Below are 19,038 nucleotides of genomic sequence, written 5' to 3' on the forward strand. Positions count from 1 at the left end.
CCAACGATTTGCCAACGATTTTTGCTACTTGGGCAACTGTGTGGCCCCCTTATCAACTGGAATTGCTGATTAATGATATGAAAAAGTCCAAAACCGTTTTCTCAGATTGATTGGAGTCAAGACACGGAAGTTTAAATTAACGAGATTGGTCAGCTTCTTGGCCTCCCGCCGTTGCTTCTTCGAAGAGAGTTGATTGACGCAGTATTCCTCTTCAAGATAGTATGGCTCATTGGACTGTCCTGAGCTGTTGGGAAAGATCGACTTCCACATCGCTCGTTATTCCAGACATTAACAATTGTTTAAAAGAGATCAATACTCCACCACTTACATTCAGCACAGTCCAGTTCCTCGCCTGATGCGCACATAGGGAACAGCATATGCGGTGACGTCAACTTCTTTGGCCGCAGTGTCTCCTTCTTTTAGGTCAGAAACGGAGTGGGGGAGGTACGATTGAGGCATTAGTTCAAAATTCCTCCGTGAACAGCGCTGTAGTAGAGAGCATTTTGGCAATTGAAGGTTTACTAATTGCAAAAATAGTTCTGTTCATAAAATAAAATTATAAATGCCTCAAATTCAATTTTAAAATTTTGTTATTATAAAATTACTATCATAACCTAACCGAACTAACCAAACTTGCTGATAATAAAATAATATAAAAAAGATTATTAATAGAAAAAAATAATTCTGTTCATTAAATAAAACTAGAAATTGCTCAATTAAAATGTTATAATGACTTAATAATAAAATTAAACTGTCATAACCGAACCAAACCAACCAAACTTGCTGATAATGAAAAAAAAAAGCTTAGTCAAAAAGTTAGTGCCACCAGCGAGATTCGAACATGAATCTGTCAGCTTCACCGAGGCCGATAGCTGAAAACCGTATTGTTACGCTAAATGGTGTCCCCTCTGCTAATGAGAAGCCCACAGCTGTCATCGTAACCTCATTTATACCTCCCCTGAGTAAATACCAAAGTTGCAGTGTTGCAGTGTTGCAGTGCTCCCGCTCTTTCCCTCCCCTCTTCTTACTTCTTCATTGTCAAAGTTGAAAATTAGGATTAGAAATTAGAGAAGAACTTATTAATAACTTATTATCAGAACAATTAATAACTTATTAGGATAAACCCTATGTCCCTATATTGAAAAACAATAATTCCAAGATTCAGATTGAATATTGATTTAGATCATCCTGACAATCCTTTACTAATTCGACAAACTCTAACCAAAATAACGCAGAAGAGAAGAACTTGTGATGCTGGATACAAACCATTTTGATTGGTAAAATAGTAAAAATAGTCTTATACCAACTGATCGATTCTAGGATATTTAGGCCTACTTCTTCAAAAACTATATTAATAATAAGGCATTGCATTTTGATTTTTTTTAGAATGTCAATATGAGCAATATTAACGGTAGATCAAGATTTTTTAGAGGACGGGGAGGATGGAAGTATCGGGGAAGAGGAGTGAGAGGAAGCGGAAGACCGTTTCCTAACAGAGGTAAACATTTTTATTTAACTTATTTTCTCAATTAAGTTTAGGCTAGGCCTTGTAAACTTGAATGTAAACATTGGTTCAGTTTCCAGAACTCACCTAAAACGTGCTTAAAAACGTGTTTAAACTGTTCTTGAACAACAATACTAGGCCTACAACTCGCTTAAATGTCGAGGCTTCCTTTAATAACTACAATCCTTTACCTTTACCGGTTCTTCATCGTTGCCCAGCCATAGCTGGATAGATTGCGTTATGAAAAATTAAAACTAAAACTTTGACTAGGACACTATAGGCCTACAAGGCGGTGGATCATGATGTCCAAACTGAGTCAGGGGTTTCAAAAATTTTCCTGATGGAGTCAAGGGGCCTAGTCTTCAACTCCCTAGACATGTGCACTACGAACGCATTAACTGGTAGGCCTCTGATCTCAACACTGAGACTATTATACACCTTTATGGCCAGAGTGGGGAAACTATTTGCAGTCTTACTGAGCCGATGGGATGGAAGGTCAAGTTGGCTCCGGTTACGAGTATTGCAGCTATGAAGGTCACCCCTGAAGCTAAAATCATCTAAGTTTTTCTTTATGTGTACAACACTGTTTAAGACGTACTGGCTGAACAATGTCATAACTCTGAGACGCATGAAAAGAGGTCTACAGTGGGCGTCAGCTTTACTAGATGTTACAATTCTGAGTGCCTTCTTCTGGAGTCTGCAGGATCTCCTAGAACCAGGCGCAAGACCCCACAACTGCAAACCGTAGTTCAGATGACTATGGAATAGGCCATAATACTGACGTGTTCTTGGAGGTATACTATAATATAATAAAACTCACATTTGAAACTGAACAGACAAACTTTATTAGGTAACGCCAGAGACAAACATTGTTGATATTTAGACGGCCCAGACAGGAATGGCCAACTATCTGAGTACGGCTATCGGTTACCTGGTGGGGGTATACCTATGATACATCACTACCTTCCCATGTATAAGTTGACAATATGTACAATAATTAAAACATCAAAAATTCAAGTGACAAAATAAATGAAATAAAAACTTTGTTTACAATTCTTGAAAATACACACAACAAAACAGTAAACAACATCAAAGACAAAAAAGACAGTTCAATATCATCAATCAAATTCAGAAAATGTAAATCTTTTAGTCGGCTTGATTACTCTTCCTCTACTACTAGTCTGCTGAAGGGGACTTGTAGGTGAAGGTTGGGGGACGGGTGGAGATGGACGTGGATTGGTACTATTGTTAACAGGAGATGGTCTGGGTGGACTAGGACTAGGCACATGTCTAGGTGACGGTGTTTTGGTGTGGAGTTTATCAGGATTAGGTTTTGGAACATAATATTCTCTAAGCTGATTTACATGGACTTTGTGAATACTTTTGTCAGATAACACTCTTACCAAATAAACAGTCTGACTAATTTTCTTGGTCACTTGACCTACCACAAACTTTACACCAACATTTGTTCTTTTATTCAAATTTACCCATACAAATTGATCAGGATGGTAGTTTGGAATTCTTATCTTTTGCTTGTCTTTACTTTCAGGCAGATTCTTTCTTTTTGACTGATCTGATACAAAGTTGAAACTTACATTTCTTTTTAAAGACGACAAAGGCGTTTCAGGTACAAAAGTAAGTAGCATTGCCATAGGAGATTTACCCGTTACAGAGGATGGAGTGGAACGATAAGCATATAGACAATCTAGTAACATTTGTTCTGGTGGCAGATTATGACTTCTTTGACTAAGATAAAATTTAGACAATATAATTTTAAATGTTTGAACGGAACGTTCAGCTAGTCCATTAGATTGAGGTGAATATGGAGGTGAAAACATGAGTTTGATTGACTTCCTTTTACAAAAATCTTTCAATTCCTGACTACAAAATGGCGGACCATTATCACACACAATTGTGCGCGGAAATGAAAATCTAGAAAACACTTCTGCTAGTTTATTTATAACAGCTTTGAAATCACTTCTGTTTCTTAGTACAAAGCACTCTACCCACTTAGAATAAGAATCACACAAGATCAAATACTTATTGTTACGAAAATCAAACAAATCTAGATGCACTCTTTCCCAAGGGCATTTTGACTTAGGCCAAGGTAGACGATATTGGTTACTAGGCTACGTTTGTTTTGATGAGACTGACATATTTGACAATTTGAAATGAATCTATATAGATCGCTATCAAGTGTAGGCCACCACACGTATGACCTTGCAAATAGTTTTGATCTAGTTATGCCAGCATGGCTGAAATCAATCACATCTAGGACTTTACTTCTTAGGTTTTCAGGTATTACAATTTTACTTCCAAAAAACAAACAACCATTGTGAACACTCAAACAGTGGCTGTTGTTAGAATACACTTTGAACTCACTGGACACTTTTTTTGGAAAACCATGTTGAACAAACTCTATCACTTTAGACAAAACGTTATCTTTCATGGTTTCTTTACTCACTTCATCATTAGAAACTAGAGGAGTGGACAAATAAGTAAAAAAAGAATCGTCATCTTGGACTAAATCAGAGCTTGGTAATCGCGACAAAGCATCGGCATGTGGTATCAATAAACCTTTCTTGTGGACAATCTTATACTGATAAGCAGACAACATGGTAGCCCACCGTATTAGCTCTGAAGAAGCTAAGTTAGGTATTCTCTTATTTTCACTGAAAATACTCTTCAAGGGCAAGTGATCACTACAAATTGTAAAACTTCTTCCCCACAAATATTTGTGAAACTTTCTTAGACCAAAAACACAAGCCAGAGCTTCCTTCTCTAATTGTGAATAATTTCTTTGTGCTGGGTTTAGTGTTGCACTTTCAAAAGCTATTGGGTACTCTTTGTTACCTTCAACTTGACTCAAAATTGCACCAACACCAAAAGAACTTGAATTAACAGACAAAATTAATTCTTTTGATGGGTCAAACAATACTAACATAGTTGCTTCTGATAGAGACGTTTTACACTTAGCAAAAGCTAATGCACATTCTGATGACCAGACAAATGGTTCATCTTTTCTCATTAGTTTATGAAAAGGTTCTAAAAGGTCTGGACACATGTGTACAAAGTTTCTGTAGTACTGTAATTAAACATTGACACAAATGACTTAAGTTCTGTTAAATTAGTAGGAGCTGGAATAGACAAAATCTGCTGCACTTTGGTAGCAGACGGTGCTTTACCCTTACCAGACAGCTCAAACCCTAGAAATATCAACGACTGTACAAAAAATTCTGACTTATCTACATTTAACTTTACATTGTACTCTTCAAGACGTGACAATACACTGTGCAGATTCTGTTCACATTCGGTTAAATCTTTACCTCCAATTAATATATCATTTAGATAAGGCGCAACCTGATTTAACTCTGACAAGATTGATTCAATAACTGATTGAAATATTGCACAAGCAGATGCTAAGCCAAAAGGAAGGCGGTTGTACATATAGAGACCTTTGATTGTGTTAACAACTAACAATTGTTTACTTGTTTCATGAACTTCTAACTGCAAATACGCTTGAGACAGATCCAAGCGACAAAAAACATTGCATCCCACAAATTTGTTAAAACTATCATCAGGAGTGGGGATAGGATGTTGATCTACTTTTAAATGCTTGTTCAAAGTGGTTTTAAAATCAACGCACATACGCAACTTGCCGTTAGATTTTGGTACACAAACCATGGGACTACTCCAATCTGCATGTTTGACTTTACTTATGATACCTTCAGACTCTAATCTAGACAACTCTTGATTTACTTCATCTCTCAAGGCATAAGGGACTGTGTACGCTTTGTGAAATACAGGTTGAACATCATCTTTCAGATTTATACTGACTTTAAAATCTTTGATTGGTAGTTCATTGTTTTTCTTTGAAAAAACACAAGGGAAACGTGTTGACAAAACTTCAACTACATTTGCTTTAGGCCTACATTGAACCACGGACTGACATTCATCGTTTGGACTCGACACATAATTTACTGGACAATCATTAGTGTTAGACAAACATCCCGACAGTAAGTTAGTTGACCAGTTTGGTGACAAAACTGACAACCAATCTCTCCCTAAAAGAGCGGGACATGACAGCTGTTCAGCTACAATAACATTCAAAAAATGTTGCTTCAATTGGTTTTGGGGTTTAACCTCAACCTCACAAGTACCCAAAATATTTAATTCTTGACCATTGACACTTCTGATTTGACCTAGAAAAGGTGACAATTTAGTTAGCTTTAAGCTCCTAGCCAGATCTGCTCTCAAAATACTAACTGCACTACCAGTATCTACTAGCCAATTAGTAGGTGTACCATTTACTTGTATACATACAGACAAAGGACCGGACTCATTAATTAATGTATTAGACATGTTAACAAAATTAGCGCTATGACAAAAACCAGCAACGTGTCCTTGTTTACCACAGTTGTGACAGATCCAGTCTTTTGCGGGACATTTTGATGGACTGTGTCTCTTAAAACAATAACGACAGGTTTTCCGGTTGTTGTTGGATAGTTCATGGTCCGAGCGGCGGTGCGGGGACGGTGACCTATATCGGGACGGCGAATGTTTATCGGAACGTGGATGACGTGGATAACCAGCTGATGTTGACCGTTGTCTATTGTACGTAGCGGGGAGAGGTGGGGTACGTGATCGCTGTTTGGATCTCCAGGACTGTGACGTAGGAGTTGACGTAGACTGCCGCGCTCCCTGCGTGGTCACGTGACTGACGTGAGCCGTGACGTCATTTCCAGACATAATGTTCGTTGACCTCTCTACCGCTTCCATGTCGAAAATAATTTTGCATGTTTCCTCAAAAGTAATGGCGTCTGATTCAGCTAGTAGACGACTGACCATATTGGTATTTAATAACCCCGACACAAGACGATCTCTTAATGCGTTGTCAAAAAATGATCCGAAATTACATGTACTGGCTAAGGTTTTAATCACAGTAATATAGTCTGTAATGGACTCTCCAACTCGTTGTTTCCGCAAATTAAAAGAATACCTCTCGGAAATAACTTTTTTGACTTTAGTGTATTTTTTTGCTAATGCTTCAGTACACTGACTATATGTTGCTTTCTTGAACTCGATAGGACTTAATAAAGACTTGAGTTCTGCAAAAATACTAGGCTGCAAATTAACCCACAGATAACTTTTTTTAAGATCATCATCAATCTTTTCTATTTTGAAATACAGTTCTAGTCTTTCGATATACAACGAAAAATCTTCCTCTTCCGGGACAAAAACTGGTGCTTTAGACATTTTGAATTAATTATTGTCTAAATTATAAAACACACAGACAGACGTTGACAAAATGGACGACATTGACTCACCGACCGTCGACCGGCAGCTTTCACTTTTATACAAACTTGCAGTTATTGACACAATCACTTAATTAAACTGTTTTAAAACACATTTTCTCGTCGCCACTGACGTGTTCTTGGAGGTAGACTATAATATAATAAAACTCACATTTGAAACTGAACAGACAAACTTTATTAGGTAACGCCAGAGACAAACATTGTTGATATTTAGACGGCCCAGACAGGAATGGCCAACTATCTGAGTACGGCTATCGGTTACCTGGTGGGGGTATACCTATGATACATCAAATACATTGTCAGTAAATACTGTTTGGATATCTCCAACTTGATTATTGTGAAGCAGAAACATTGTTTTGGATAGCTTGTCGTTAAGGTGGGATATACCTATGGTCTTCCCATGAGAGCTGGCTGTCCATCCAGAAAACTAACAATTTGACACGTACTGTGAGTCTTCGATGGGAACTATGTTTCTTTTTAGAGTACAGATTAGGTTTTGGGTCTTGGAACCATTGAGCTTAAGCTTATTCCGCACAAACCAATCCTTGGCAGTTGCCATGAGAGTCTCAGAGTCACTTTGGAGCAGGTCCAGCGAGAATTTCTGGATATCAGGGTCGTGTCATCTGCGTAGAGGAGGGACTTCCCATCGCATCTCAGGTTATTGATGTAGATGACAAAAAGCAGAGGGCCTAGGACAGAGCCTTGTGGGGCGCCATGCTCAATATGCAGTTCTCTTGAGAAGGCACCTTTAACACAGACTGTTTGACGTTGATTCCTGAGATAGCTTTCAAGCGATTGATAGGCCATACCTCCCACACCGGTTTGATATCAGCAATATTTATCCCTATTCACTAGGGGCCAGACTGGGAATTCACCTTCTACAAATTTGATTATGTAGCCCTCATCTCATTAGGAAGTTGCAAACTAGCCCGACCACTCTGTGCATGACATGACTAGGAGTTTTTTCAAAGTCCAGTTGTAGAAGGATTTGCTGCTGACATGTCAGCGTTGCCCGGGTTGCGCCCGATTGTGATGTCGTTCATAGCGTGTAATGGTCACAATCTTTGGGGCGAGACTCCTTCTGTGCACCCCAAGCAGAAAGGACTAAGCAAGAGACAGACCCTCGTCACCCATTACACGGCCACCAACCTGCAGAGCAACGGCTTCGGTCCAGAAAGAGCTTTTTATCATGGACAAGAGTCCTGGATGGATCACTCTCAAGCAATCGGGTGGCAAGGTGGGAGGCCACGTTGACTAACCCTCCCATACCAGCCAGGGAGGAACTGGCTCCTGGTGGAGGCCTTCATTACACGGTGTGGAAGACCCTAAATTGAATTAGGGTCGAGGTACCAAAATGCAAGACAAACATGCAGAAATGGGGTCTCTTACCAGATGAAGAAAACATCTTGTGCGCGTGTGGTGCTGTTCAGGATCCTGGCCATCTGCTGATCTGCCCACGCCTAGACCAGTCTTGCACATTAGATGATCTTTTACATGCGAATGACAAAGCCATATCGGTACCGGTAGCTAATTTTTGGAAAAGCGAAGTCTGATTTCCGGACCCGGAAAGTAAGTAAGTACTAGGAGTTTGACAACTAGGCTACTAATTATATGCCCAAAGCTTTAGTGGAAGTGTTTATCAAGATGGACAATGAAGACATAGCTAATGTAGTGCATTTGTGTTGCAGGCACTTAACTTAAAGAGAAAGCGATAAGGGTAGTTCTGAGCAATTACTTGGTCAACCCCAATCTTTTTCATATTTTACTACGGTCATAAGGATGTTCTCAGAAAACAAGAAACGTATAATTCAAGCCCTGCAAGGCCATCGTGCAGGTTGCCGAGCGATAAGAAGGTTCAAAGTACAGGTGATAACAGTGGCTTGCGGGAGACGCGCGGAAGGCCAGTTGTGACAGTATCGATATGTTAGGTTAGGTTAGGTTAGGTTACAACGGGGAACCATCCATACAGAACACTGATCCAGTTGCCGCTGACTCGGATGAGGACGTTGAACCCGGCAATTGCTGAGGTAATTTCTATTTGTATATAGCATATATTAACTTTCAGGGGCCTAAATTATGTTTTTTTAGTTTCACATACATCTCTACATTATCGTAGTAAAATATGAAAAAGTTTAGGGTTGACCAAGTAATTGCTCAGAATTACCGCGATAAGTTACCAGGTGCATTCGATGTTTGTTAAAAAAGGGCAGTTTGTATATTTGTTTGGAAAGTGACGTTCAGTATTAAGATAAATTGACAGGCTTCTCTTTTGTAGTCATAAAACACGTGTGTCAAAATCTAGCTGTTGTTACACTAAAATAGTAAATATGTTTCTAAGTTAGCCTACACTAAATTAACTACACCTGAGCACTGGTCGCTTGACCAGTCGGTAAAGATTTACTGGTCAGGTTGGAGTGAAGTCAGTGACAGTGTGTGTCAATATAATTTAACGTATTGTAGCCTATTATTTTCAGTTGCAATATCCAATGGGTCGCCCACATCAAACTCCAAAGACTCTGATCGTCCAACCGGTCAATAATTCACATTTCATTTTTGCCCGCTGTTCATTGGCTGTTTCTGGCAAGTCGTTGTTGTAGTGTTGGACGAGTGGTCATGTAGGCTAGTTCAATACTTAACTTCCAGGTTGTAGTGTAGTAGCTGTGTAACCTATGTTAGTTAGGGCCTTAGTTTCCAGCAGTTTTTGTCGTTCAAGTTGTATTTTAAAGGTACAGTAGCCTATGTTTAAGTTTTCTCTTATTGAAGAGGTAAGTTACTGTTTCATTTTTAATTTCTCCCTGGATAAGTTAGTAGGCCTACCTACCTACCTTTAAATGGGCAAGGTACTTATTATTTTCATCAACATTTTTAAGTTTGGTTGAAAATATTTTAGTTTTGTGTCCCCCCGAACCGTTTTTAAAAGTAGTTTTAGTGTGCGTGGATGTTCAGAGCTACAGACTACAGTATACCCCCTCTTAACCGACCTCGCATTAACCAATAATCGGATTATCTGCCCTCCCTTGCAAAATATAACTGTTTGTTTTAACTTACCTTGTTTTGATAGGAGTTTGGTTTAACCGCCGCTTTCTGGGAATCTCAGAATATCAGCTCCCACACTCGGCGATAGCAACAATACGCTGACCTCTACAGGATGTTACAGGCTATAATAAATATCCTGTCTCGTAACAAAATGCTTCTTTTATCTTAAATTTTGACACTAAGTTCTGTAGGCTACTGTATTACAACTAGTGTACATGTTGCTCGAAATCGAGCAATTGCAAAGAAGTACAGGAGTTATTTATAAACAAATAACTTGTTTAAAACTAACAACAGTCATAATTTACGATGATTAAAAAAAAAGTCGACTGAAAGATTATTAAGTAATGGAAATACTCACAATTTACATAACATTCCTATTCCAGTTTAAAAGGTTAATTTTTAACTATCAAACTGCCCATGGACGGGAAAAGGTAAGTTTACAATTTAAGTCAACGTAAAAAGGCTGCCAGCTTTTTTAATGTACCGTACCTAAGTTATTTAGCCAATTTAGTAGACAATAAGGTGTAGGCTAATTTAAACTCTACAGTGGTTAGGCAAAAACTGGCAGAACTCTGAAAGGGTGTTATTTATGGCTTACTCATATGCCAAATCCTTAAAATAAAAATTCTATAATTAATAACTATTATCATTAAACACAAACCAACATCCATAACTATACACATTTTTAATACAACATAGATTATTTACACATTGCATGTTTGCAATTAGCATATATGTTCTTCTTCTCACTTTCAATTTTTGCTTCGCAGCGGTAAAAATCTGTTTCATAATCATTGAAATAGATTTATAATAAAATAATCTACGATTAAGTTTAAGATGAATAGTTAATTCATTTTTTTTGGATCAGCTGTCTGAAATTGTGAAATAGGCATTTGACAGTTCTGGTTGTTTACATTTAAATGTCAAAGCTAATGTAAACATTGTGAATTTTCTCATGCTTCCATGGAGACCAATTATCACTTTAATTTCTGACAACAGCTGGAGTTTCAAAACAATATTTGTTTCCCATGTTATTCTTATGGAGAAATACAAAACTTTAAAGGGCCCCAGGGCCTCACTCTCTAATTATTTACCTAAAAAGAAAGTTTCCTGCACAACTTCACGTTACGCTCTTTCCAATGACACCAAAAACATGTCAATTGGTTCAGTAGTTTTGGAGGAGTAATTGTCACAAAAATCCTGCTTGCGTATTACATAAGTATATAATAGATAGATAGATGTAGTCAAAGCAGACACCAACCCGTACAATAGATATAAGATAGTTCAATAACAAATAATTTAAGAATTGCTTTGATAAAAGGATTCTCCACTGATTTCGTAATATGGAACGTTATATTGCAAAACATGACATGATAAAGAAGAAAATCGATTTTGAAATCATAAAATAACATTGCAAATAATTATTTGGTAGAATTCAGTAACTCCCAAAGCGGAGCGAACGAAGCTCTTATACGTCGACTCTTATGCATTTCGTAATACGCAAACTCCTTCTAGACGGCTGAATCAATAGTTTTCAAATTTTGCATGGTGATAAAGACCATATCGGTGAGTGCCAACATCTATATGGCGTTAAAGTCTCTCAGGAATCCGCCCCACTGGATCTCAAAGTTTCAATGTAATTCTTATGGAAGCAGTATTTGGCACATATAAACAAAGACATATGATCAGCTGTTGACTTTTGAATGTAGTAGATAAAGAAATAGCTGATAGCATTATTCCACAGATATAAGAAAAGAAACTGTATGGATCATAAATATAATCAAATGACGACACTAGCTTGAGGTTCGTGACGTAGGAAGTGGTGAAGGAAGTATTAAAGGTGAGCAGTCTGAAGTGTGGAAACTGTTTATGACGATTAGATTAAGGTATGTATCTGCATTTCTAAAATTCTATGGGAATGGAGGAAAACAGGTTTGCGACGTAGGAAGTGGTTAAAGAAGTAGTCAAGGCGAGGTTTCCGGAGTGTGGGAACTGTTTATGACGATTAGATTAAGGTATCTGCAATCCTAAAATGCTATGGCAAGGAAAGGAAAACAGGTCCGCGACGTAGGAAGCTGTGAAGGAAGTAGTCAAGGCGAGCTGTTCAGGGTGTGGGATCTGTTTATGACAATTAGATTAAGGTATCTGCATTCCTAAAATTCCAAGGGAAGAAAGGAAAACAGGTCCGCGACGTAGGAAGCTGTGTAGGAAGTAGTAAAAGCGAGCAGTCCGGACTGTGGGAACTGTTTGTGACGATTAGATTAAGGTATCTGCAATCCTAAAATGCTATGGGAACTGGGAAGGGAAGTAAACAGGTCCGCGACGTAGGAAGTGGTGAAGGAAGTAGTAAAAGCAAGCAGTACGGACTGTGGGAACTGTTTGTGACGATTAGATTAAGGTATCTGCAATCCTAAAATGCTATGTGAAGGGAGAAAAACAGGTCGGCGACGTAGGAAGTAGTGAAGGAACTAGTAAAGGCGAGCTGTCCGGAGTGTGGAAACTGATTATGACGATTAGATTAAAGGTATCTTAAAATGGTATGGAAAGGGAGGGAAACAGGTCCGTGACGTAGGAAGTGGTGAAGGAAGTAGTCAAGGCGAGCTGTCCGGAGTGTGGGAACTGTTTATGAAGATTAGATTAAGGTATCTGCAATCCTAAAATGCTATAGGAAGGGAGGGAAACAGGTCCGTGACATAGGAAGTGGTGAAGGAAGTAGTAAAGGCGAGCAGTCCGGAGTGTGGGAACTGTTTATGACGATTAGATTAAGGTATCTACAATCTTAAAATGCTATGGGAAAAGAGGGAAACAGGTCTGCGACGTAGGAAAAGGTGAAGGAAGTAGTAAGATGAGCAGTATGGAGTGTGGGAACTGGAAACCGTTTGTAGCAGTTTGATTAATGTATCTGCAATGTTGAAATGCTATGATAAGGTATGGAAGCTTCTGGGGCAGAGTCCTAAGGGATTTTGCTTAGTTTTTCTTTTGATAACTCATCTACAGACCAAGACCTTTCTTTGGACACCTCTACCAAGTCTCTACGCCCAGCCGTTCTCTCAAATTAGAAGGGACAAAGTTTCAAATTAAAAATTAAGATTCCCCCATGTTAATCTTATGGGAGAAACTCCAACTTTGATGGCCTGTGGGGCAAAGCCCGAGGACTTTTATTACATGAATTGGCAAAAGGGGGTGTCTACACAAAAAATACTTTATTTTGACACGTAGTTTGTAAAAATTCGTTCATTATTAACGGAGGATTAGTGTTTCGTAGAAATCGCCTTCACATATCTATCTATACTATTATAAAATAACAGCAGTCAACAAGAAGACAACGGTGAAAATCAAGAAAATTCTAGTGAATTAATGAAAATATGGCATAAAAAGTTAGGACACCTAAATAATGAGAGCATCAAGAAACTAACTAAAATGTCAAGTGGAATGCCATCTGATATAACAATACCCCCGCCGCAGCGAACCTGCAGACTAAGCGAATTTCCATTTGACTGATTGGATTTACACTGAAATGTCTACTTAAAAATATAACATTTATTCTTGATTTAAATAGAATTAGTTTAACAAGTACTTAGGTTTGCTGCATCAGGGAGGGTAAAACTTTTTTTTTTTTTGTAAAATGTGAATAGGTAGTGAGAAATAAAAACATTTTCCAAATTTGATCAAAATATGTTCACAAACAAGCAAACTACAACAGTTTACTTATTCTCCATAAGAATAACATGGGAATTTTAAATTTACAATTTTTGGAATTTTCTCCGTAACTATTAGGCGCATAATAACGCTTCAATATACTAAATTATTTGTTTTTTTAAGCTCTACAAAATGGTTTGGAAAGAAATTGCTAAATTTTATATTTTTTGGGTCAAAAATAGGAAAAACCTATTTTTACCCCATAAAACCCCCCGTAAACCCCCGTTCCCATGGTCCGATCATGCTGGATCGCGAACTCGTTCGAATAAACGTACGTTTACACGTTTGTACCAAATTTCATCCAAATCGGATCATTTTTGCTCGAGTTATCGTGCTGACGGACACATATATATATATATATATATATTGCGTTGTTATCTTTGAGTTTTTTTGATATTGATGTTACAGTATTTAAGTCTTTTCTAGACTTCTTTATTATACCTTTGTTTTTAGTTTCTATTCTATTTTTGTCTAATTCGTGTACAAAATTATGTCTAATTGATTCTTGGATGTCTGTCTTTGGTTTTCTTATTGCAACTTCTAGATCTATCATTTCATCTTTTATAACCTTCTGTTGGAAGTCCATGTTAATGTTGTATTTTAGTGCTTTTGATAACATTTCTGTTTCATCTTTTTCAAATACAATATTTGTTAGATTTTGAACTTTGGGATAAAATGAAGGGGTTTCATTCGAATTTTCATTTTTTATCTTAGCTTTTTGACCTATCAGACTTTGTAGCTTCTTGTGATGAGTTTCTTTCTTTCTTTTTATAATTGGTTCAATCCAATTTTGTATGTATTCATTGAATTCTTCAATTGATTCTGAGTGGTAATTTTATTGATATCTGTCTTTATGATGTTCATTTTTTCATTCAGAGTATTCAGTTTAGAATATAGACTGTTAATTTCTTCTTTTATCCATATCTTCTTTGCAATTGTTAATGTTTTCTGAGCTGCAATTGCAGATCAGACAATATGACAACACAAAAATCCTCATACGCCGAACATATACTTCAGACCGACCATACATACTCAGAAATGAATAAAAATATGCACATTCTGGATATTGAAAATAAAGGTGAAAAAATGAATACAAAGGAAGACTTTTATATTTATACTCATCATATTAATGACAAAGACAATTTACTAAACTTGACACAAATTCAAAATCAAAACGTAATATTCAATGAAATTATACATCTTAAAGAAAACACCTCCTTCCCTTAATATAAAAATTATCACCTGTTCTTTAATAAGAAATATCTAATAATGTTTGTAAATAAAAGAAACTAATAGGTTATATACTATACTGTGATCATGGCATTAATGCGAACGAACTTCAACCTGGAGGCGAGTTAGCGTAGCGAACGAGCTAACCTGAAGGCAAGTGAGCGCAGCGAACGAGCTCCAACCTAAAGGTGAGTGAGCGTAGCGAACAAGCTCCAACCTAAAGGTGAGTGAGCGTAGCGAACGAGCTCCAACCTAAAGGTGAGTGAGCGTAGCGAACGAGCTCCAACCTAAAGGTGAGTGAGCGTAGCGAACAAACTTCAACCAGGACGTGATTGAGCCATGCGAACGAGATAATCTTGAAAATTAAGAAGTTAAACGGGGCAAAGCCCGCGGGTTACAGCTAGTTCTATATATAATTCAGTTTTTAAAATCTTTTTACAACTAAATCTAGAGTTCTACTGGACCGATTTTATTAATTAATGGGTCGTTGGAAAGCTTAAGTTGTGTAGATTTGCAAATAATTATGAAAGTTTGTTTTTGTTATGATTTATGGTGATAAATTAAAGAAAACGTGTTTTCCATAAGAAATACATTGAAAACTGTGTTTTTCACACTTTTTATTTGGGCGCGACTTTTAGCTGCCATTTATGAATATTTCCAAGAAGTGCATGGTATCAATTTGTAGGAAATTTTATTCTTTTTCAGAATATCACCTTCCACTTTGGTCGATTTCCTCACCATTTAAAAGTTATTTGCAAAAATGCTAAGCAACCTCCGAATTTATAGTAATGAGAAAATATTGAGTTTGGGATATTTTTGATAAACTTTGTACAACTACATCTAGACTTCTACTGGACCGATTTTGTTAATTAATGGGTCATTAGAAAGCCTAACCCAAGTAGATTTGCAAATAATTATAAAATTGTGATTTTATTAAATATTTGCGGTGAAAAATAAAAAATAAAAAAAATTCATTAAAAACTGGGGTTTTCAAGTTTCTGTTTTCAAGATTCTATTTGTAGCCAGCTTTTGGCTGCATTTATTAAGTATTTTCAAGAATTGCATAGTAGTTATTCGTAGTAAATTTTATTCTCTTTCAGAATATCACATTCGCTTTGGTCGATTTCCCCTCCATTTAAAAGATATTGACAATAATCTAAGTGATCTCCAAATTTATAGTGGTGAAAAAATACTGAATTAGATATATTTTTGTTAAACTTTGTACAACTAAATCTAGACTTCTACCGGACCGATTTTGTTACTTAATGGGTCATTGGAAAGCATAATTTGTGTAGATTTGTAAATAATTATGAAAGTACTGTTGAGGTTGCAAGCAAGATCGTTTGGCTATAAATCGATGATAAATAACTCAATTTTTTGAACAATTTGTGTTGGTCGTGATTTAGCAGCGTGCTTTAATGATCTTATTTATGACAATATAAATTTAAGCTGGTATTTCAATGAAGGTTCTTAGGTCAAAACAAATAGAATAACGAAATTAGAATTAAATAAATGCATCTAAAAATAAATAATTGGCACCACGACAGATTGGCACCACGTCAGATTGGCACCTCTCCTGGAGGTGCCAATCAGTCGTAACAGTACACGACAGATTGGAACCTCGAGAAAGGGGTGGTGCCAATCTGTCGTGGTGCCAAGCTGACGGCGGCCGCAGAGGTGCCAATCAGTCGTAACAGTACACGACAGATTGGAACCTCGAGAAAGGGGTGGTGCCAATCTGTCGTGGTGCCAAGCTGACGGCGGCCGCAGAGGTGCCAATCAGTCGTAACAGTATTAGACAGATTGGCACCCCTGCCCTCAATAGGCCCTCCTTTTCGTTTTACTTACTAGTCTGATGTTTAAAAACAGAAACGTGTCAATAATTGATGCATCGATGCATGTCAATTAATGCATACACATTGATAATAACATTAACTTTAACAGCACAAACCGCTTCGTAAATGGTCCATCTAATCAAAGTTACAGTTCCTCAAGGATTTTAATATTATGCCATTTAAATCAAGTTTAAAATTTGAAAAAGGTCTGATATCTACTAAGTATTTGGCACAATTGAATGAAACCTTGCAGTCATGTTTTGGGAGGGGGGACGGTAACCTGGTTAAAAAAGGTTTGTTCATTCAGAAGTTACAGCTTGTTAAAGATATGACGATTTACCATTCAGTTTACTAAATATTATTTCAATAAAATTTTATTTTTCATGCATTATGGAGTAGGTAATAAATTATTATACAGGGTGTCTGGAACTCTCTACCAATATTTTAGGGAATTGTTCCTGCGTAAGAAACATATCTAAATACCATATTTAAATTGTCCGGAAGTCTTTAGTTACTCACATAGCCGCCATTTTGTTTTTTTTTTCACTTATTAATTTATTTCTGAAAAGTGGTTAAACATACGAAATTGAAACTTTGCAAAAACATTTATGACAACTAGACAAAGCTACACACAAATTATGACAATTTTTAAGATTCATAAAACAAAATGGCGGCCATTTATAATTTTGTTTCTTAAATAACTCAAAAACCCTTGATTTTACAAAAATTTTACAAGCATAACTTTTTTAAGACATTTTAATTACAAATCGTGTGACACCTTAATCATTAAGATTGGACGAATATTAACTGAGATATCGAGATATGGCGGCTTTAGTGATATGTAGCCGCTGGAGGTTAGTTGCAGTGCGTTAAGAAGAGCATGGTCACTTTTATTGGTATTATTGGTAGAGAGTTCCGGCACACCCTGTATATTTGAGATGCTGTAATTTATGACTTAATTAACCTTTTTGTAACCAGGATTGCGGTTGCGCGCAAGTAGGCTTGCGTTATAAATTAATTACTTTCTTTGTGGACCAAAACTATAAAATCAGGTAATGTATAAGTATAACTAGAGGTATGGTTACTCTTAAGAATTTCAAGACTTCCACCGTGGAACGTGCTTGGTGATGTAAATGAATTGAACTACGCCAAATCATCCCTAATTTTCGTAGATACACAACTGTGAAGTTTCTTTTTTAACTGTATATAAAATATTTTGTATTACATACTTTTGTCTAACCCTGCATTTCTTGATGTCAAAGCCTTTTAAAACAGCTTTTGCAAAAACATTAACGTATCCGTTTTATAAGTAATACTTTAGCTGTTACCTACGGCTTCGCACGATTTGAGAATAAAATAGTAAATCCCATTACAAGTACCAAAATTTGCATTTTTCAGCGCGCACTAAAATTTTACGTAGCCGGAAAATCAGTTTTGGTACAAGGCACAAGGTATTACTTACTGCAATACTTTTCATCACTACGCCACAAATAATCACACAACAGAACACAGTAAATGTACATAAGTCTGCAAATTATGCTTTTATGCTTTGTAAATGGTTTATTAAGCTATACAATTCTCTGAATATGCAAATCTTCTAAAATGGGGTTATTTAGGCGTAAAATTTACGTGGATAAAATATATAAAGCTATGGAAATTGAAAGTGGTCGCAATTATTGATTTTATCCTGCCTCATATCAGGACTTTGAGAGAAAATACTTTTAAATACTTTCTTAGTACACATCTAGATATAGGCTACAAGCCATGATAAACATATATATGTGTATATATAAAAGTCGTTTTAGTTAAACAGTTCTTAATTCGAGACCAGCTGGATCGATTTTAATGATTTCTGATTTGTTGTATTTGTCTTTAACCAGATTAACACATGCATCTTCAGTTCAGTATATAAATTTAGGGCTAAGCCCCACATATTGTATGTTATGCATATGAAGAAAAATATGATGCATTTTACCATATCCATACATTAATTTAAATATCTTTTAAACAAATGATTATACAGTTGACCGATAATGTAATTGAAAGTCATTTTCAGCTGTTTCATGTTGCTGGTGATTGTTTTGAAAAAGCTTATAAAGGTTGTCGGTTGATTTTTTTTTACTGTTATGGGGTACAAAGTTTGCCGGATCATCTAGTTTGTAATGTACAGTTCGCTCAACGTTTCTGTGAACATAAGAAACAATCAAGAATACTTATTGTTTTTCGTGTTAACATTTAGCGAACTGATTTCAAATTTAACAATCAAAAGCTCGGCCGATAAGATTTAACTTTGGAATATAAATTACAAGTAAACCAGCTGAGAAGGGGGCCGTAGAACGATTGGCACACATTTTTAGCCGATTTGGAATAGCACGACTGGCACAATCATTAGAGGGGATTAAGAAGGGCCAACTTGTAA

At 36.7% G+C, this 19,038-nt stretch overlaps 1 protein-coding gene across 2 annotated transcripts in view; it reads left to right on the plus strand.

The window, feature by feature from the left end:
• The first annotated feature begins 1,008 nt into the window (after positions 1-1,008).
• The window catches only part of LOC128982079 (DNA helicase MCM8-like), a 149,778-nt gene continuing 131,748 nt past the window's right edge, over positions 1,009-19,038 (plus strand). Inside the window, exon 1 of one of the 2 annotated variants that reach the window (XM_054401122.1) lies at positions 1,009-1,498. In XM_054401122.1, coding sequence (XP_054257097.1) covers positions 1,396-1,498 — 103 coding nt within the window. In that variant the 5' untranslated portion in view covers positions 1,009-1,395. Of the gene's footprint in view, positions 1,499-17,575; positions 17,672-19,038 lie in introns of those variants that run through there. The other variant, XM_054401129.1, reaches the window with a different exon arrangement.

The sequence above is a fragment of the Macrosteles quadrilineatus genome, unplaced genomic scaffold, assembly GCF_028750875.1.
Source record: "Macrosteles quadrilineatus isolate MER2022 unplaced genomic scaffold, UCM_ALF_1.0 Scaffold_1__1_contigs__length_201487025, whole genome shotgun sequence".
NCBI classification, from domain to species: domain Eukaryota; kingdom Metazoa; phylum Arthropoda; class Insecta; order Hemiptera; family Cicadellidae; genus Macrosteles; species Macrosteles quadrilineatus.